The following is an 18443-nucleotide window of genomic DNA, read 5'->3' as shown; positions in this document are numbered from 1 at the left end:
GTGAAAATTCCATCACTATCCGTTAAGCTTTTTCTCCAGGGCCATCTCACTCCATGTGTCTACAGGATCTGTGGTCTTAATTTAAGACCCACCTGCTCAACAACAACAACAACAACGACAGAAGACTTTTAAGTGTTTAATTTTTATTATTTTAAGCGTTTTATGAACATAAAAACTCATCAACGTGAATGAATATATTAATGAGCATTTCTTCCTTCAATCCACGGACAGTTTTCCTTCGAGTGTCTACAACGATATGTACACAGCATAACACAGAAATACCGCACAATATAGTCCTGGCCTGTGGAGAGGGACGGTGGGGAGTTTAAACCTTTTAAATGTGAGTTCTTGCTTTGACAAGCGGGGGAAATTACATATTATGAGCTCAGTTGTGGGGCCTTTAGGTTTCAAAGACAGAGAAGTCGACCATTCGGGCATCAAATTAGATTCCGAATGTGAACGGACACTTGATCTGCTTTCATCTTTATGTAATATGCTTGTTTAAAAGAATTAATAGCTGTTCCCTGCTCTCTGAGTCAGGGAGGTTACATCTCTAAACATCACAGGGTTGAGTCAGTAAGCTGGGTTGGTCCATTAGAAATGAATTGTCGAGCTTAATTTTTGATAAAAGTGAAACGTTTCCTGAACTCTTCCCACTCTCACGGAGAACCGGCGTCTAAATAATATAGCTCCTTTTAGATAAAGTGGCACAGTAATGGATTTCAAGTCATCTCGTACATACATAGAATTGTGTGGATCCCAAAATACAGTATTTACTCTCCTTTTTCCACATCCTGTGCATCTACTCTAGGAAACAAAAGGGTGAGATGTCCTCTATCACAACACAGAACATGAGATTTTGACACCGAACAAGGTCACACATCACCTCACAACAAAAAGCACTGACGCACTGATGCGGTCGCGCACACGCACACACACACACACACACACACCTGTCTGTCGTGGAACAGTTTTGAAAAGCAGTTTGGCTGAGGAACAGGATGCTCTGAATACAAAAGTTTGGCATTTTCCAGGTTGTGTCAGAGTGTTCTAGGGATTAGACACAACCGGGAATCTGCAGCCATCACCAAAATCCCCCATCATGCATCTGTTGTATATCCTGGGCTTAGCTTTGATGACGCTGGTATTTGGGTTACAATCATACTGTAACATAAGGGGGGGATACTGGCCAATCAGAGTTGCATAACTGACGTGATGCATTAAAGGGGCACTCCTCCACACTGTTCAGTGTATTTGTATTGGGGAGAACTACTCAGCCTGTGAAAGAGCTGAGTCAGATCTTCAGTGGCTCTGGAGGGGGGGCTCTTTAAAGCTAGAAGAAATGACCCTGATGAGGTCATAGTGATGTCATTAGGTTTATCTCAGCTTGGGTTTAGGGACAACAGATAGCGACAGAATGCCTGCATTATTAACGGGGGGGATAGGGATGGTTCAAATTAAAGCTGCTATCATGTTGCATTATGGGAAGTGTGGGATTCACTGTTTCTGGGTCTTCTGGACGTAAATTAACAATTCTCTTAAAAATTGTCCCTAACGTTTACGCAAGTGGAATGCTAAATCGCCAGAGAGCACGTCTAGCTTCCAGGGAAAACCAACTGACATGAAAATCATCCAATTTCAACACATTAAACATTAGCCCAAAATGTAATTTACTCAACTAGAAAAAACATGAAAATAATGAATAATGCAGGACTGTACATAATGGTCGACTTTTTTTTGTACATTGCTTACGTTGTTTGTCTTTTTTTCAGTCTTTCTCCACCAATTTTAACAGAACTACACGGATGAATTACAGTTGAAGAGATAAAATATAACAGGAGGTGCGGTGTATTATATTACATCTCTGTAATTCATCAATCTGCAAGACCACTTCCTCCATCGATCCCCCAGAAATAGCACCACGAACAGCTTAACATGGGATTCCTGCGAAGGCTACAGCTCAACTTCCAAATATGTCAGAGTCCTCAGTATATTTCCTGTCCCTGCGTTTACTTTTATAGCTCTTCCTGCCATTTTGACACACAACAGTTGTCCTAGCTGAGAGACATCTGTCTCTGCCGCAGATTCACTCGTTGACGAGTGTAGAAATGGAAATGGCAAATTATTCCATAACCAAGCTAAGCTCTCTTGGAAAGGTAGTTCTGAGTGCAGTTGAGCGTCGGCTACATCAGAATATGTGTTCAGATCACGACGTGTGATGATCAGAGTTCTTTGGTAACTACTTGTAGCATTGTGTCACGATTCAGAGCAGGCGTGATGGCTGAACGGGTGGTTTTGTTGAGAAAGACAGGCCCGGCTTTAGCATTGTAAGGGTTATTTGCCAAAAAAAATAAAAAATAAATCTCAAAATTACCGGACACTGCAGACTCTCTAAAACAAAAAGCATGCATGTGTCTAAGATATCCATCATCTTAATCTATTGTCATTTAGTTTCCCGGTGTATTTTCATCTTTACTTGACAAAGACACTTTGTTCATTGTGTTTGACTTGACAAGTTAAGTTTATGTTTATGTTTTATTATCTTGCGATTTTCCTATACGGCCTTTGTTTCATCCCTGTTTTATCACTCTGCAGACGTACAGGGTTGTTACTTCCCCTCAAATTCTAATGTTTTCCTTTTCACATTTAGCTTCTCCTCTTGCTTCTTTTCTCCTATAAACAGCTTTATTATCATTTCTCCTAGTAATTATCACTGGCATTATTCTGTTTAATATCCGATAATATTGCTAAAATATCTAGCGAAATATTTATCAGCTTTTTTTTTTAAAAAGGCACTTTGCAATTTTTTTGTCCATCTAAGAATTAACCTGTTGACTGTTTCTGGCTCCTCTGGATTAAAATCAGGGGAAATATCAATTACTGTCACACTGATCTGAACAAAACAACAGGCTCTTAAGGGAAGTGACACACTCACAGCACTTTGTTTGGCATAAGTGAACGGGCAGCACTCCACAGTAACGGATGTCAAGCACAGGGTAAACTGCATTCAGATGTTTCCTGGCAACAAGTTGTTCCTCTGTGAGAAAAGCAACGGCGCTGAGGCGGTGCCACAGGAAGAGTCGCCCCACAGGGCTGACACAAAGTCGCAGTGTGAGTCACACAAAAGGGTTTCGAGGAGGGGTTCCAGCATGATTCGAGGCTCTGCCCTTTGGTTTCAGATCTATCTCTTCTGAAAACAACTAGACACGTTCGATTCAGTCTCCGACACTGCGAAATGAGAGGCAAAAACTACCAATATGATAAAAACTTGGAAGGATTACAGGCCACGTCGCCTGAATCAAAATGTTGGCAGTACAGTTCTGCAAACATGTCATATCACGTTAACGTCATGTGCTTATGACATGGCTGTCATATCGGGGATGGTGGCAGAGTTACGAGAAGGCTGCTACTCCACTGACCGCAGTTTGAGACTGCATTTCAACATTTTTATGAGTGAAACCGCTGGATGTTTGTACAGGCCCTCGAGACAATTTCAAGTCATGTTTGTGGCAACAAAAAATTGGTATTTGATATTGATTTTGATCTCCAGGCATTTTCCTAACCCTAACCAAGTAGCGTTTGCACCTAAAGATAACCAGACGATCACAAGGCTGAAAATTAAACCTAAAGAAATTTAAACTTGTAACATATCCATGTTTTTCAGGAACATATTGTGAAAATGTATTCTGGCAATCTGGTTGAAAAATTCAATTATAATGATATAAATGTCCCATTTTTTTACATTCTTGCTAGCAGCTCCGTGAGGCTGTAGTTAGTTATATGTGTTTTAGGCCAAATGCTAACATTAGCATACTAACAACCACAGACATGTTTATGTTTCCCATGTTTGCTGATTACCACTGATGTTTCATCACTCTCTTAGTTTGGCATGTCTGCAAGCTAAACATAAAACACCTCTGAGGCTGATGAGAAATTTGGGAGATTTCGAGATAATTTGGTCATTGACCAAAGTGTTGAACAAACTATCATTTTGAAGATAGTAGATGACAATACACCATGGCAATCCATCCAGTAGGTTTTATGGTGTTTCATGCTGGACCAGCCTGGTGGACTAGCATGGCCATCCCTCGAGCTATGCAGCTAGTGTGGTTAAAAATGTGTCAACAAGCCTTGCCCAGGCATTACAATACAGTCAATTAAGCATTCCTTCCATTGCCTCAGAAAATGTTGACGCTAACTGAGTTTCCATTTGCAATACCATTTTGCCACAAAGAACTTGCACCACCACGATCTCCGGTGGTTTTCTCTTCTGACTTAAAGAATGGCAATGTTTGAGGTTGCAACAGGCTCCACTTTCTGTAAGCCAACAGATAGACAACTAAAACGAGATGCTTCTGCCAGCTAAAAACAAAAGGAAAAAGAAGAATTCTCACACTTTTAAATACCTTCTTTCTTAATTGGAATAATTCTTAAATATACCGGTAATCCAGAAAGTGAGCTAAAACCCTCGTAATCCTGCTGGAACGTTCCTTTAAAAGCCATAAACAGGAGGACAAGACGGGGGTGAGAAACAAGTGAGGGGTACCTGTCCTTACTCACGATTCTTTCAGAGTCTGACTATAGGTCTATAGAGCTTTCTTCAGAATTCAAAATTCTGTTTGCATCAGAGATAATTTAGCCACCAGTGTTGAAACTATCGCTGGGGAGATGTCGCAGCAGTGATTTGTTTTCCCACCTCATTCGCACAGTTGCTTTTGGGCAGTAAAAAAAAAAATCCTCTCCAGAAGCAATGTGCCGTCTGAACATGCAGATATGCTGATTTAGTGTCCTAGTTAGTGCGCTGGCCTGAGAGCTATGGCTAAAGACGGCACAGGTATATGTACGATATAAACAACCGAGGTAATGCGGTAACGCTCCTTAATTTCCGAGCTCTTGGCGGTTCTTGCGGCGGCTGAGCAGACCTAAATAACTTGTGATGAGGGTTAAATTTAGACTGAGAGGCCGACGGCGCGGCCTTCAGCACCAGCGGGGCTCCGCGGCCCGACCCTGTGTCCGTAAATGTCTGTTTTGTCTCCACGATGCAGCGTGTCAGGCCTTCCCTGCCTTCATGTATGTGGGGATGGTGCCTCGCTGAGTCAGGCCCTCGAAGCGTTTGTACGTGTAGTTGAGGAACACCCAGTCCTTCGATTTGAAGTCCGGCTCCGTTGCACTGGCTGTTTACAGACACAAAACGAAAAGAGGTGTTACTCAAAGTGCCACTTGAGGGTGCTACAGTGCATACTATATAAACAAGAATCCAGTTTAAAGCTATGATTATATTAAGAGAGAGAGCAGCTTTTGACAACGAGCTCCCTGTTGTTGAGAATCTAATTACTGGTCACTTCTCATATGTTGTCAAGGTCTGTCTGAATCAGAATAATTCATGAACATACCTGGCTGAAGGATGTCTGATTCAGGGAAGTCGTCAAAGTTTGAGGTGTCGTCGATGCTCTTGATTTCAATGGAGATGGCTGCTGGCCGCTCCCTGCGGATGCAACAGAGAAGGATCAGAGAAGGAGCCCGACCAATATATATATTTGCTCTACTATCACAGGTTTATGGAAATAAGGATATATGTTGTCCAATTTGCGCGGATTGCACCTTTTTATTTTATTTTTTTTCCAGAACATTGTGCAGAAAAAAGATGTTGACTTATAATTATCAAATTTCTGGTAAAGTAAACTGTCCTCCGATGTAATTTTAGCAAACAAAGTTAATTGTTAAACTGTAAAATATCCACCTCTGTTACATACCTTTGTCACACGCGTTTACTAACCATATTTGAAGGATAACTGCAAAAAAATATTCTGTATATCGGCGATAAAATATTTCGAGTTCTGGTGGGCTCGTGGATGGAACACACATCCTGCGGTTAGTGCGAAAAGGGCTGCATTGCTGCAATGCTGCAGCTCACACAGCACTGCTGATGCATCTTTTTACACACAGTTTGTCTTTGATAATTATCAACAATTGTGATGATGGGATTCTCCTTTACCACTTTTGAAAGAGTGAGCAGCAGGAGGGAGAAAAAGGGAAAGGAGGGAGGGAAAGACAAGGAAAAGAGTGCACAGGAAAAAAAAAAAAACGCCCGTTGTGTGTATTCTCTTCACGTTTGTGACATACTCTACAGATACAATCAATGAGACTGTAGTAAAACACTGGTTCAATGTTGATTTGACTACAGGTCTATTTATGCAGAGAGCCACACACATGTTGCTAATAAAACAGGCGAGACTACAAATCTCCAGATGATGTGCATCTGCAGCTTTGCCTGGCTACTATCGCTGGCAGTGTGTTCAGCCCCTTAGGGCTTCACATGAAATTTGAAGTGAATACAAAACAAAACAAAAAACAAAGTAAAGTGATTTCGAATGCAGCTTCAACGAGCTGTCATCTGTCTGAGGATTGTGGGTCAGTAAAGCCAGACAAGCATGCTGGCTGGCGTACTGCAAAACGTGAGCAGTAAGACATATTTTTGGCACACTGTATTTGGCAGTCACAGTGGTACAGCATAAGATAAATCCCTGTGTGAAATCAGCTCATTCACAATGTTTAATGGTTCATTAAATGGATTTGAAATTGTCTGAGCGTAGGTGATGATACTTGAATGAATTACAGTGATCTTCATCAGGCTTAATTCTCTCTATGTATATTTTACCGTGTGCTGCTGTAGCTTTGACATCAATCCGACAACGTTAGTTGTTGTTGTTATGGACCTGTTTAGACTGTCACCTCGACTTCCAATATAAGTGACACGGGGGCTCATCGTATGCGAGACCAACATGTTAAATTGCCACCACATTTCTGTAACGTGGTGTCTGTCCGAGTGTGGCTTTATGCGTCATGTACCTGATGTGCTCCCAGTCCACCGACTCAAAAAACTGATGACTCTTGATCTCCTCCACGCTCACGGCTCCGATCCTGTTCTCAGCATCGTTGCAATACCTGAAATGTGCAACGACAGACTTATAACACGTCTGTCCATGCAGGTTATAAAAGAAAAATAAGAAATAAAAATGCATCTTCACACACTTTAATATTAAGTCTTTGGCCCTCTCTGAAATGGGGACCTCAGGTGGGAAGACGAGAGTTTCCTTCCAGTTCATCACCTTCCTGTACGTCTCCTGCGGCGTCTCAGAGCAGAAGGGTGGATAACCTGAACACAGCCAACAAGCATTTCATCACAAGTCTAAGTGAGAACAGCAGCATGTATTCATCTGCAATGTAAGATTTATAGCAACAATAATATACAGCACAAATGATCTGCCAAAGATTACATTTGTGTCTAAAGCGTTTTGACACTGATGCCAAATATCTGCCAATTCCGTTTTCCAGATGTATTCCTTGTGTGTCTTACCGATGAGCATTTCATACATGATGACGCCCAGAGACCACCAGTCACACAGCTTGTTGTATCCCGTCTGCATGAAGACTTCAGGGGCGATGTAGTCGGGCGTTCCCACGGTAGAATAAGCCTGAGAGTCACACGGAGAGATAGAAAGTGAGAGTTACAGATAAGAGTATATGAAAAACAACTCAACCAATAAAACCGAAGCCGCCAACACACTCCATTCATGTTAATAATTCAAGTGAAGTTATCTTAGGATTCGGAGGCTGTTAATCTTTACACAAACAAGGAAGCAACTTTTTCTTTTCTTTTCCCCGCATGCTGCAGGCAGTATGAACACTGTTTCTTTCTTACTCTTTGGATTCTTCTGCACGTTCAGTAAAATGCCAAGCCTTACCAGCTGCCGCCGGTTCTTCTTCCAGGTTTCTGCTTTCCTCTTTGAGTTCATATTTTGAAAAGCTGCAAGATGCCGGAAGGAAAAGCAAGGGTTTACTCTCTGTAAATAGTTACAGTACGTGTTTTTGCAAAAAGATCAGACCAGTGTCTCTGTGTAAACGTGACTTTTAACTCACAGAAATCACTGGGCGGATTGTGCGTCAGGTTCCTGTAAAATTCAGTGCGATGAGCCTTCTTCAGTCCCGTACACAGGCCAAAATCTGACAGTTTCACATGTCCCTGTGAGCACATAAACATCTGATAAGCAACCATGCGCTCACACGCCACACTGTGGGATTTAGAGACGGTCGGGATATTTCTGCGCATCTGCCTCACCCTGGAGTCCAGCAGCAAGTTGTCCGGTTTGATGTCTCTGTGGATGAAGCCCAGCTGGTGGATGGAGTCGATGGCCAGGACCGTCTCTGCGATGTAGAACTGCGTGGCCTCTTCGGACAGAGTGTCCTTCTTCATCAGCAGGGTCATCATGTCGCCTGGCAACAAAGTCAGAAGTTAGAACTGATGGTACACAACATTCTTGTACTGGTTTATGTCACAGAAGAATAATTCACCCTGTATCCAGTTCAATAAAGTTTCAGTTTTAACACGGACGAGTGAACATGCTGACAACAGATGAACTCACATGTGAAGTACAGTGTGAATGCACCCAAGACACATTGAGGATTACTAAAACCGCCATTCCGAGCCGGTCTAGGCAGCCATATTACTCTAATCGTTGTATGTCAGTGTGTCCTGGGCCACTCTGAAGGACTGACTACGAATGTCTCTCGTCAAATAATACGCACAATGGATTACACACAGGCTGATTTCCATGCGGTTCACTGCAATGTAAATTTGCACATTTGTTTGTGCTCTCTTAACCTGCCATTGTCATCAGCAGATGTTGTGCAAACACTCTCTGCTTCAACCTACCTACACATTTAGCTTGTAACTACAACATCCCCAGAATCCCTTTAAACAAAAAGTGCAATTTTGAGTTGCTGCAAGAAGAAAAAACGAGACAGCTACAGCTAATTATAAATTATTCGTGCATTCTTGTAAATTCATCATCAAAAGCACAACATGAAGTTGTCTTTCTCCAATTTGTCGCAGAATCACTGCACCAGCCTGCCTGCTTCAGTGTCCAAAGTGTGTCGGACGTGCCAATGCTTAGCAGCTGTTTTAACACTGCCCACAATAAAATTATGACCAAAAAAAAACATTTAATTGCTGATAACATACTAAAGAAAAGTACTGTTAACACTAAACAATATAGGTTATTTAATTTGTTCCCTATGGAGAACGTCCCCAGACTCCCTGGTGTGAAGTGACATACTTAGAGCTGTCCACCTGTGAGTAGATCACCCAAGAGGGCTGTTGTTGATATCATGTGTAAACCGCCTAAAACTTAAGTTATGAGTGCAAACCTCCAGGCAGGAACTCCATGATGAGGTAAAGGTTCCTCTTGTCCTGGAAGCTGTAGAACATCTTGACCACCCAGGCACCGTCCGCCTCCACCAGAATGTCCCTCTCTGCCCGGATATGAGCAACCTGCAGGGAGACAGTAGATAACCTAAGACACTCACAGTACAAGAGCATGGATGCAGCAGCTTTAACAGTAAGGCTGGAAAACTGTGGTGCTGACAAAATACTTTACCTGTTCTTTCTCCAGCATGTCGGCTTTTCTCAAAATCTTCATGGCGTAGATGTGCCCTGTGTCTTTTTTCTGCACCAAACGCACCTGAAGGAGACAACAGTTACATTTAACGGGAGTGTCAATAAACAGCAATATATCTAGCTATCATATTTTCTATTAAACTTCAGAAGGGGCGCAATCTTGTATGCTTTTTCTTATGCCGTACCTCTCCGAAAGCACCTCGTCCAATAACTTTGAGAGACTCAAAGTCATCCAAGCCAAGCCGCGTCCTCTTCAGTCGCAAAAACTCGGTCTCCTTACGGGCGTGCTGTGAGCGGCGCATTACTTTCTGCAAAACGCGAGCAGACATAAACGCTGAGTTATCTGACGAATGTACAGGGGAGAGATGGAAAAACAAAACAACGCCTCCTTCTGCAAGGAGAAAACAAAGGGTTCAGCACCTCCTCGTCTGGTAAACCCTCATCGTCCATGGCCTTCTCCAGCTTCTTCTGCCTATTGATAAAAAAAAAAACAAAACAAAACAAAACAACATATGATACAACTTTCTAAAAATGTATTCTAATCAGAGCAAATAACGATTACTTGTTACTGTATAATATAAAAATGGTACATTTTGGAGTGGAAACACACAAGGAGTCCTACAATGTTGCAGATCTTATAAATTAATCTCAGGTAAGTGCATGCAGAGGTGTAAACAGTAAGCCAGTCAGCTTCACAGTGTTGCCTGGAGTAGAGATAAGATCTAACGCGTGGTAACGTGAGAACAAAAGAGACTGTTCATGACACGGCCTTTGTTGTGCTCACACCTGAGATGAAACACCTCCGCCTTGTTTCCTTTTGGCAGCGGCGGACGGAGTGACACCTGATGCTTTAAACGACAGCTACATTTACATGCAGAGGGGAACTGGCTGCTCTGCGGGGAAGGTGCTGAAAGACTTGCACTGCCCGAGGTAACTAGCGAAAATGACTATCTCCAGGAAGGAAAATGTAAAGTAAAATCATTTGTTTATCGTAGCTCTTGCTGAACAGACACATACCACATGGGCCGGAATATCACTGATAACGACAAACAAAAGAGAAAAGGGTGGAGGTGTCATGTCAGCTGGTACTGCAGGTTGCAAAACCACTGCGCGAGTTTTACCTCATTTCGCGCTCCTCGTGCTGGGTGAGCAGAGTGCTGTAGAAGTTTTCCAGTGTCAGCTTGGCCACAGTCACCCTCTCTCGGGTGTGGTTGCTCATGGGAAGGGCAGCTGCAGTCCCTCCCGTCATGGCCATACTATCCTGTGAGAGGACATAAGAAAAACAAACGTGCACATCAGTCCAGTCTTTGATTGTACTGTGGTGTCTTACATGACTGTTGATTTTTTACCGGCAATAGTCTCTACTTCTACAGTTTTATTTTAACCTGCCAGTGAGGTGATTTACTAAGAGGACTGGGAGTGAACTTGCGTTATGTTCACCCTATTACAAATAAACAGAGGCGTGAATATGTCTCAATTCCAAATGCACTGCAAGGATTCTGCAATGATGCAGTGACAGAATATAATCAGAAGTTTGCAGCCTTCACAAAATTAAAGCCTTCTAATGTCAGCTGGACAATAACGTTGTAAAGCTACATGGCAACGTTGCTCTCTCACATTAAATTGTGGGCAAACATTAGGACAGCTGGCCACATTTCAGATTTTATGAACTTGCTGGGAAGCACGAGCTTGACAAGACACACGTTGTGTTTAAAATCTGCCTCACAACTAATCCTACCTGAAGCCAAGGATCAATGAGACCAGCTAAACAGTCGTGAATTGATGAGGCGCTGTCAACTTTAGTTTCCACTCTGGGATCGGTGCGTGCAGCAGAGTCATGTTTGTGATGTTTGCCAAATTCACACAGTGCCCTGTCTTAGCGCCACTATGTCAAAAATGTTTGTAGATTATAGTCCACGTGTAATGCACCCCAGATGCGTTAATGTTTTGTTTTTGGTATGTTTATATTCTGAAGTCCATCATACATACTGGTATCAAAAAGATAATTATTTTCATTCAGAGTAAACAGTAGTAGTTTGATCTTTGAAAATGACTTTCCAAGCGAATAGGGAGTTCAGATTTATCTGACTGGTTGTTTTATTTAGTGAAAAAGTAGCCGAGTGAGCGCCGTAATATAGAAAACTGACAATGAGAAAAACTGAGATGCATCAAGATGTATCAAGAGACACTGCATTCTGATCACTGACAAATGAATCATAATTTAACACTGAGGACAGTGAGTATTCACTCCTCTACAGGTGAAAATATTAATTCATTAGCAATAAAACACAACCACATTCAGTTCACTACGCTCAGGAGTTTTGTTTAAGTATGGACCAACTGTCAGCCTGGTATTAATATCATTTAGCATTTTTCCAGTCCTCTTAGTCTGCCAAAAAAATAAACTCATTTAAAAATGTGCTACTAAAATGGCTATTGTGCAGCATCCTCTCGCGCAGTATCCCACCAACAACACTATCTAATTAGTGGAGAGAGTATAAAGTAGCTGACAAAGGAAATATTCAAGTGAAGTACCTCAAAGTTGGACTTCAGAACAGTACTTGAATTATCTGTACTTGTTTCCATCACAAGTTGTTCTTAATGTTGACAATAAGATTCTAATTTGCTGCAAATGTATATTGTTTCCAAATACTGGTTATCAATCCCCTTGATTTCTAACGGTACTGACTTTGAAATAGCCATGTTGCTCAATCCCTAGTTCAATCCCACGCCTTACTTGGTCTGGTATGACCACTATCCTATGGTGACTAATGTTAGCAAACTTCAGCTAAATATTTGTGACTGAGTCTGCTCACTGCCTGTCTGACTCTTCTGCTACTGATATACTATTTCAGCAACCCAGCTAGCTTTGAGAGCCTTTTCCTCTCTCCTTCTTTACTGTATGAACTATTAAATAATACATTAACAAATGTGTAAGGGAGGGGGTAAAAATCCGTGAGGAGATATACTGAGGTTGCTCAAATGTAAGCCATTACCTTACAAGCTACTGTTGTTCACTAGCCTTGTGAGTAGTCCCTAAAATCGCAAACTTCCTAACAGTTGTGCTGCCTATTTCAGGCGGATCCGCTGATAAACATTGCTGAGCCACTTTCTAGTCTGACTGGTCCTTTACCCTGTAATCTTCATGGTATCAATGGCTGCTGCAGGAGGAATCACCAGCACAATAATGACAAGAACCAACCAATCCAGTAAGTTATGTGCTGAACATGGCGGCTGGCAAGTTTACCCCTGCACCATCTGCGTGTCTGCCCTGAGTTACATGTTGCATTTTCATGGTTAATGAATTCTAAACTTTCAAAGTCAAAGCACAATTAACTCTTCTTTATGTATCCCTTCGATGAGCAAGGTAAACAAGTGCATTTCAATGAGGGAAGCTCTGGAGTAGATCCGTTTGACCACAGGAGGTACCTAAATCAGATCCCTGGTATAAAAATATTCCCATGACCCTACAGGAGGGACAGGGAATCATGTGCCTCATGGTATGCAGGGTTTCATTCCAGGAACTCATCAGTGAAATCGGCACTGATCTCTCTCTGTAGGCATTCCTTTGCATTTTTCATACCATCTCAGATAGTATCGAAGTGAAGAAGACATATTCCAAACTGAAGGATAACAATCCTGGAAATGTGCCCGTGACCCGAGGAGGTCCATCATTCATTTGCAAGAACAACATGTCACACAGCAACATTTTTTGTTCTAATCCCTGGGCTCTTTTAAAGAATTATTGTTCTCTCCCAGGCAATTTGGGAACTATTTACTATACAAGGCCACATATTGACCTCTTGGATTCGGTGTGTAGCCCTTGCGTGGGTGGAATAAGAAGCACAGACGCGAAAACACACACACACACACACACACACACACACACACACACACACACACACACACACACACACACACACACACACACACACACACACACACACACACACACACACACACTAGTGCGATGGAGGTTGTTTGAAAGAAAACCAAACATGAAAGGAAAAAGTAAGTAAGCACCAAGAGGAGAAGTTTAATCCTCTTCTTGAATTAATAAAATATAATTAACATGAGCAGAACACAATGAACCTAACATGAACATTTTGTATTGTACAACAGAGAGACGGAGGAAGAGGATGGACATGTACATCATCAAAATATTTCTGTAGGACTTCATCAGAAGGCTATAGATGGACGTGATTAGCTGCTTGCTGAGATTAAACAGCCCTGCAGTCCCGAGATAGGAGCCATGTATCGTCTAGTCACCGGTCCCTTTCCCGTCCCGCGCCCAACAATCCCACAACAACAACACACTTCCTGACTTCTGAGAAAAAATCCCTGAATCACTGCTTAAAACTGCTTGGTTTTGGAAGTTTCTATTGGCTGGAGAGCAGGGTTACTGAGGTCCTCACAGGGTTACCTGAGCACACCACTTCTAGGAAGCTCAACTTGATGATCGCCAATCAAATTACAATTTTGAGCAAGCACAAAGCACAAGCAGACCAATCACAGCACTTGTGGTCTCACGTAGGCCACATATTCCCTATGTGATGTTCCTTTTCTGAGAAGATGTGCATCAGCTCTGTGACCCTATTTTACACCAAATGACGTTTGAATGCCGACTGAACTCCAAAACTCCATCATACATCATAAAAAGGGAAAAGGGGCGGAGGGTTGTTATAATTTAATCACACATTGCAGTGCTATAAAGACATTTCACCAGAACCTAATTATCAGGATGCTACAATTGTATTTTAATTCAATTTTCCCTTAAGCAAATACTTAAAATGCTTGCCATTTAGTGAGCATTGCGTTTATATCCAATAGTCCCTCTCCTTGTAGCTCTGCATTTGGTCTTCACCATCTCCTAAAAGAAAAATATCTGGCTCCTTGGCTGCTAAATGCTTCACTATGTTCACCGGCTAGCTACTAACTTTGCCTGTTTGTCATAAAGTAGCTTTTTTGTGGAATTTGAGAGAGCATTTTCACTGAAAATAAATGTCTCTGTGTTGCCAAAAACAATACTACAAAGGCAGAGAGTGAACCAAAACACTAAAGTCGTGGCCCACCAAACTGAAGCTGCAAAGTCGTGTGGAGCCACATAATCAGCGGGTAACTCTTGGTGGTTTGGTCACTAATAGCACTTCTTTTTTTATATACATGTAGACATTCATAGTTAAAATTAAACTATTGGTTATGTCCTCTTTAATGATGTGAAATCACAGAAAATTTTTAGTAATCTGCGAAAATCTTTCAAAATTGCAATTTAGACAAAAACATTTAATCAAACCTTACAATATTACAGCAATATTATTACTATGTTGTGAGTAGCTGAACTTGAGCATTGGAAATAATGAGCACACTTGAGCCATGGGCCTGGATGGGTTCTTTACTTGTTTCCTCACCAAGGTGGAAAATTAAGCATCATTAAAGTGTCAGACTGTTAGCTCACAGCTGAGCCAGCCGGGCATTTAGCTCAAGTCTGGAGGGATTCTGTTTGGCCTGAAGTTAACCAGATCCACCCCCTGGCTAAACAAACAGGGCTACATCACTCAGCCACTTACAAGGAAGGCTTTATAAAAGCATGCTCACGGTTTAGAGACTGAGGCCCCGTCCATACAGAAACGCTCTTTAGTCTAGAGCCTGTAGCCAAAAGAAGGGGCAAATGTATGGTTGACATAACCTGTAATCTACAAATGAAGTCAAATATTTGGTCACAATAAATAAAATCAGATGCCATTCCTCATCTCACTGAAACTGTCAAATGACAGAAAAAAATAGACAGCCATTTCCTACATACATGTAGTGTTACATAGCCATGTGGATATTTTTGGTTTTATTTTCTTGCTTTTCTGCTTTTTTGTCAGCTTTTGAAATCTCAGAGGTGAAAGGAATTTGGTCAAAAGTATTGATTTTTTTATTTTAACATGTAAACCAGGCAGTGGATTCAGAAAGTGACTTTTCCCCCAAATGCTGGATTCCTCAGTTTGGTGTAAAACTATTGAGTTAATGTGTATGTGTGTAAGGGGACACGGACACACACACACACACATGCACGCACTCAAAAACACAGACACACTCCACCCTTTAAGTACAGTAAGTGACTGCACAGGAAACCCTTGCCATCCTGAATGAAAGGGCTCAGTCATGACGCCTGAGAGAGGAATGGGGCTCAAACAAATGTGAGCGCTCTCTCTCTCTCTCTCTTTCTCTCACTCTCACACACACACACACACACACACACACACACACACACACACACACACACACAAAGCATATGAAATAATGATCATTTTTGAATGGAAAAGTGATTATAACACTCAGATAAAGATATGGTGTATTTCAAGTATTTAATATTACCCCTAATATCATGTGGTATAACCTAATATGTCACATGCCAACATGTTCCTCATACATATCTTATCCACCAGAGTCACAGTGTTTGTTTCTCCAGTATCAATATATACTTCTGAATATTCTTTAATATTGCAATAAATGCCAAAAAGACATTATTTTAAATGCATTTAAAATATAGTTGCAGTTGTATTTTGTCAAAACATTTCACATTTAAAGGAGACAAGATAAATAGCCCATTTTTATGGCCAATATCAAAGCAAGCGCTTTACATATGCTTTCAATCCACTGTCATGTATTACAGACAGTCACCTGCATAGATGGCGAGCACCTGAACGCAGCATTAAACAAGCTACATACACGTTGGTGTCGTTTGTGGCTAATGTTTCACAACTCACATAACGTTACATTGAAACTTTTTCTGTCAGCCTGTCAAATCTCTGCTATCGGATACCTTGCTGTCACGGCCGCCGGGCACATGACGGGTGATAATATTAATATTCTGAGATGCAATTAAGTTTGAATAATATCAGCAAATAGGTATATCGGGTCGGTTTGATGCTGTGCCGCGTTAGCTAGCTATGTGTCCGCTATAACGTTATTACCTTTGCGTCTCTGTCTGGCAGGTTCCATGACAGCCACAAATAAAAGCCCGACAGCATAAAAATAAAGAGCGGTGAGGGAAATATTTTTCACCTACCTCCGTGTCCTGCTCCAGAGTCAATTATTGGCTTGCCGCCACCACACAACCCAGAAGAAAGAAATATAATGTGTATTTTTTCGTATCTCCCTGCCTAATATTTAGGCAGTTGAAGGCTTGAGGCTCCAGTTATTGGACACCCTTTAGAGGAACTTGTCAGGCTGCACAGTAAACATCGCCGATATCAACGCGAAATCATACAAAAGTCCTCTAACGGCGGAAGCGGGCTAACCTGAAATAATCGGCAAACATTTTACGGTCCTCATTTTTACCCCTTGACCTCAAAATTCCGCGCTCCCACCGTCTTTATTGCCATAAAATATTAAATAAGCAGCGATGCTTCCTGGGACCGTCGGGCTCATCACACGCTCCAGCCACGCAACGGCGTAGCACTTGAGTGGCGTGAGCAAGAACCAGTCACCGATGAGGAATAGAGCCCGTGGCTTCCACGAGCCAATCATGTGTGGAATGTGCATTGCAATGACATGCGCGTCAGCCAATGGGAAGATCTGAACCCTCCCAGCAAGGGTTGTGTTCCAGGACGCAGGTTCATCTGGCTAGCAAGCATTATGTAGCTATCACAGAATATACTGCAGCTGTAGTAATTGTAAGCTTTGTTACATAATTTTAGGGGTCATGCTTAGACAAAACCCTTACTAAAACTAACTACTACTGTTGAGATGTTTTTGAGAATTATATTACTCAAGCAGCACTGTAAAATAAATAGTTAATGCACACATAAATAGCACAAGTGCCATGTAAACTACAAGGTGTAAGGTCAGTAAAAGGTTACATTGTGATCAAAACTACAAATTGTAGGTTTTTGATTGCTATAGTTGACCAAAAATAATGCATATGAATGATTTCTATTGAAATATCACTACTATACCAATAACTAATTGTTCCTGTTGACAATATACAGTTGAAACACAACAAACTACAATGGGATAAAAATAAAATCATATCAGCATGCCAGGGACTGCAGCTTGTCTGGCCAAAAATAAGTCAAATGTGATCATCGGCTGAAATAGACGCTGCAGATTATGTTTTCACATTTCAACAGAACAATGTAGAGATTCCAGAGGAAATTGGCTTTTCCTCCTGCCATCCCAAGAAGTAACTTATCCATGCATTCGTCCTATCTGGAATTTTTCATTTCCTTGTCCGCTCGTGTCTATATGTTACAGGTCCCGGGGGGACAAAGAGCAGGTGTGTGCTGTGACCACCCTAATAACGACAGAAAAAACGCAGGTAGTAAAACCGATCACACCAGCAACACACTTTTGTTGACCAAAACAAAGAGCCGCTCAGGCTGGTCAGTGAAGATTCTCCGTTATAAAACTCCTTATTTGGACGGGCTGAGAGCTTTTACTGCAAGAGCCATGATGTCAACATACACAGAGGTGGGTGTACCCTGCTAACACGTCTGGGTGTGGTGTCCAGCAGACAAGGCTGTTTTTATATTTCTCACATCAATGGGGCCCACTGAGCTGTGACACATCACCTAAATTTAGATTTGGGCTGCAAACTCTCTGGCCTGCAGCCGATGCTTCACAAAGTTAAGTCTGAAACAGACTGAGTCACATTTGTAATGAAATCAAGATTTGCACCACATGATCACTGCTGTGTAAATGTTGCAACTGGAGTTTTGCTTGATTCTCAAATATAAACAAGGAAGATTTTTTTCCTTTTCAGATAATCAGAGGAGGCAGCGAGCAGCTCTATCAGATAAAAAGCATCAGCAAATAAACAGTTAATTGGGGAGGTATTATTAAATGATCCTATTCTGTAAATCACTGTGTGACCAGCAAGGTCATCTCAGGCCGATTCCATACAAAAATGTCTTTCTTCTCTTTATGAAAGCTTTTGATGTCACACAGACACATTCATGTGTGTGCTTTATGCAGTTTAAGTATTAGGGCTTCACAA

General features: G+C 41.7%; 1 protein-coding gene across 1 annotated transcript; it reads right to left on the bottom strand.

The window, feature by feature from the left end:
• Nucleotides 1–123: 123 nt before the first annotated feature.
• On the bottom strand, nt 124–16895 carry LOC119032243 (serine/threonine-protein kinase 38-like). Its single transcript, XM_037121184.1, has 14 exons — nt 16515–16895; nt 10579–10718; nt 9878–9929; nt 9643–9765; nt 9438–9521; nt 9208–9331; nt 8120–8274; nt 7921–8023; nt 7746–7807; nt 7358–7475; nt 7033–7156; nt 6850–6945; nt 5394–5485; nt 124–5174 (listed from the first exon to the last, which is right to left on the bottom strand). Exons 2-14 carry the CDS (start codon nt 10710–10712, stop codon nt 5050–5052), a joined length of 1392 nt encoding a protein of 463 aa, XP_036977079.1. The 5' UTR covers nt 10713–10718; nt 16515–16895; the 3' UTR covers nt 124–5049.
• Between the last annotated feature and the right edge of the window lie 1548 nt (nt 16896–18443).

Source organism: Acanthopagrus latus, chromosome 14 (genome assembly GCF_904848185.1).
Source record: "Acanthopagrus latus isolate v.2019 chromosome 14, fAcaLat1.1, whole genome shotgun sequence".
Lineage (NCBI taxonomy): Eukaryota > Metazoa > Chordata > Actinopteri > Spariformes > Sparidae > Acanthopagrus > Acanthopagrus latus.
The sequence above is the reverse complement of the archived record's forward strand: the minus strand, read 5'-3'. Positions and strand labels throughout refer to the sequence as shown.